The 3171-nt window shown below is 50.1% G+C and overlaps 1 protein-coding gene across 1 annotated transcript; it reads left to right on the top strand.

Moving 5' to 3' along the window:
- Positions 1 to 794: 794 nt before the first annotated feature.
- AK88_05652 (uncharacterized protein) lies at positions 795 to 2355 on the top strand (the record flags this gene model as incomplete). Its single annotated transcript, XM_012483254.1, has 2 exons — positions 795 to 1572; positions 2009 to 2355. The coding sequence occupies 2 exons, from the start codon at positions 795 to 797 to the stop codon at positions 2353 to 2355; spliced, it is 1125 nt and encodes a 374-aa protein (XP_012338677.1).
- Between the last annotated feature and the right edge of the window lie 816 nt (positions 2356 to 3171).

The raw sequence follows: 3171 nt of genomic DNA on the forward strand, positions 1-3171 counted from the left end.
AGTGTGTGAAGGCGTTTAGTGGAGACCGGTGTAGAAAGGGGGTGAGGGGGTGGTATTCATGACGGTGTTGCGTGTGACCGGTAGTGTAGTGTACTACTTTTTTTTCCTTTCTACCTTTCTTTTTCTTTTCCTTTTTTTTTTTTTGGGGATCCTCTATGTTTATTCCTCTGTCATTCTCTGTATATGGTTCCTGCGGAATATAATAACAGTAGAAGAATGTGATTGCACACAGGGCACATAGGGGTTTTGTTCTCTATTCAGTTCCAATGTTATGTGTTCAGGCGAGCAATTACTCATCAGTAGTAAAGGCAGAATATAACAAGGCCCACAGGGGACATGTGCAGGTTACTATAGTTCACGTGGCACATTGGGACCATACTCAGGTGTGTAATATTTGAGCTTATCGAGCACGGAGCACAATGTCGGCTAAGGAATTAGCGGCTATATTGGCACAATACGCAAAGGATAGGCACCTATACGGCAATGATGAGCGCTATCAGGTAATTAATTATTGAGAGCACAAATGAAGGGCCCAGTGGGTATGCACCGATATCTATGAGCACGACATATGTGTGTATGTACAACGCGATCCGTACATAACTGTATGAAGGCTGTGCGTATTACAGTAAGACCCAAGGTCATATGCATCAAGTCAATAATGCTGTGTGCGCATATACATAACAGTTGCGCGAGCGCATATATGGAGTATATTTACAGTTTGGTGCATGTAATATTTAATATAGGCCAGTTTAGACAAGGACATATGGACAATATTAACGCAGTTTGTGCAGCACATGGATTCAAACGATGCAAATGACCTAGGCGCAAACTGCGACAATGTAGGTTGGTTTCACCCGAAAAGTGGAGGAGACACACGGCACGTGGGGTATACAGTAGGGGATAAAGTTATATGTAAACTGATGGCAACAGCATTATGGTTTCTGACGGACTGGACGCATGTACAGACCACAGAAGATACCAGTAATCTCAATAATGTGAAGTTCAAGGAGTACGTAAAGTGTGCAATAGTTACCATGTTTGCAAGTATATTAGAGCAGTCGGCATGCGGAGGAACGTGGGCAATATATAACGCATGGACGGTAATGAACAAAATGTGGGCGGATGGTATTCCGGGGTTAAGTATAGAAGGGGAATGTAAAGAATTATTAGGTATAGACCTCAGGACAGGGCAGTGGTCAATGAAGGATAAAATCAAAGATTGGTTGCGACAGGATAAGGGGTTGAAGCAGAAAATATCAGGAGCAGCACTGGCGAACAAGTGCCGAAAAGTTGTAGGGCAGGGCGATAAAGCAGGGGAAAAGGGTACAACGGCACAACTGGGTGAAGTGCCAGGCCAGGAGGAGGCAGAAGTAATGAAGACGTTGCAGGAACGCACGACAAAAATTGTGAAACTCGTCAGAAAGAAATTCCGTGGAAGAATAAGTGGTGCAACGGGGAATAGCCTTGACCAGACGGCTGAGGATTCAGAAGAGGATGACGAGGATGATGAGGATGACGATGAAGAGGATGCAGAAGACGACGCGGATGGTAAGAACAGTACGAATACGACTCGTAAGCATACCAATCATACGGCCGCACACGGGATCACACTGCCGAATGTGGATGCCGCCACCACAACGCAACACGCACACGGAGAGAACAACGCACGTGAACTACGCACGGGCGCGGAACCGCACAGCAGCCACGACCGTAGCGGTGGCCACGGCGACGGCAGAGGCGATGAGGCACCGGAGACGAGATGACGGCGACAACATAAAAGTGTACTGAACCCACCAGCCATCCCAGTTCACCGAGTACGCAGTCCACCGAGTACGCAGTCCATCGAGTCCTACCTCGACCCACTGCATCGACCCACTGCATTGAGCCGGACCCTACCCTGGCGCTAGCTGCCGCTACCTGATCGAACCGTCCCGGCCCCCTTCTTTCTGTACCACTTGTGTCGTGTTTTGTATCATTTTGTCGTGTATCTTCCTTGCATCATTTGCAGCCGAGGACAAGGAACCGAACAAAGAGGATGTAACACCACAACCACCACAGCTACCATCAGCACCACAATCACCACCTGTTCCTCAGTCACCGTCAGCATCAGGACCAGCTGAGACCAGTGAACCAGGTAAGAGAGGAAAGTGTGAAGAGTTCGGGAACGACTACGATAAAATTAGCGCATGCCTAGAGGACCAGGAGCAACCTACGGGTCCTAACACTGTCACTAAGTTGGAGGACGAGTATGACTCCGGGAAGTGGGGTCTCTACGGTAGTACGGGTTCAACAACAATATCCATAGGCACTTCCACAACTACACAGAATGTACCAACAGGTACGAATAATGAATAGTCGGACACGGACAACAGGAAACAAAAAAAAAAAACAAAAAAAAAAACAACAACAATTTCCGCAGAGCGAGGGAGAGACAAGACGGAGAGAGAGCGAGAGAAACCAAACGTCGAATGAGAATGGGCGGGCGGGAGCGTGTTTTAGAGCGATGGGTCGGGCGCGCGGGAGCGTAAGGCGCCGCAGCAGGTAGAGCGATGGGTCGGCCGCGGGATGTAGACAGCTAGACGTCGACGTCGACAGACATCGACAGACACAGACACTGTGTGTGTTGTGTGTGTTGTGTGAGACAGAGAGACAGTCTTTTCCCCGGGGTGGCACCAGCGACCCACCGTTCGCACCGTGTCCCCGACGCCTGCCTCCGTCCCCGTGGCACCATGGTGCCGACCGTGTGGTCAAGCATCATCGCCTGACCGTGTGGTCAATCATGAGCAACCATGCAACCGCCGTGGACCGCCTGTGTGACCATGCGCCTCATAAACAACTTCAGTTTCATCATCATAACATTTTCCTTGTGGTTTACATTTGTAGGTACGCGCACTCACGAGGATAATTCCAGTACGCGCGCACAAGACGTAAAATCAGCGCAGGAACCAGCACCCGCACCGGCACCAGTACCACCAGCAGGCCCCCCAGCAGCACCACCAACAACATCCACGCCGAGTGCATCCGGAGGGGGACCACCTGCTGCTGCGGCACCTGGTGTCGGGGCTAGGGGGAATGCGGTTCAGACCACTCAGACGCATAATCCTTCAGTTGACAAGACAGGTGAAAATGGTCCAGTTGGTCCACCAGGTGAAACAGGTGCATCTAGCCCAG

The sequence above is a fragment of the Plasmodium fragile genome, assembly GCF_000956335.1.
Source record: "Plasmodium fragile strain nilgiri unplaced genomic scaffold supercont1.203, whole genome shotgun sequence".
Lineage (NCBI taxonomy): Eukaryota > Apicomplexa > Aconoidasida > Haemosporida > Plasmodiidae > Plasmodium > Plasmodium fragile.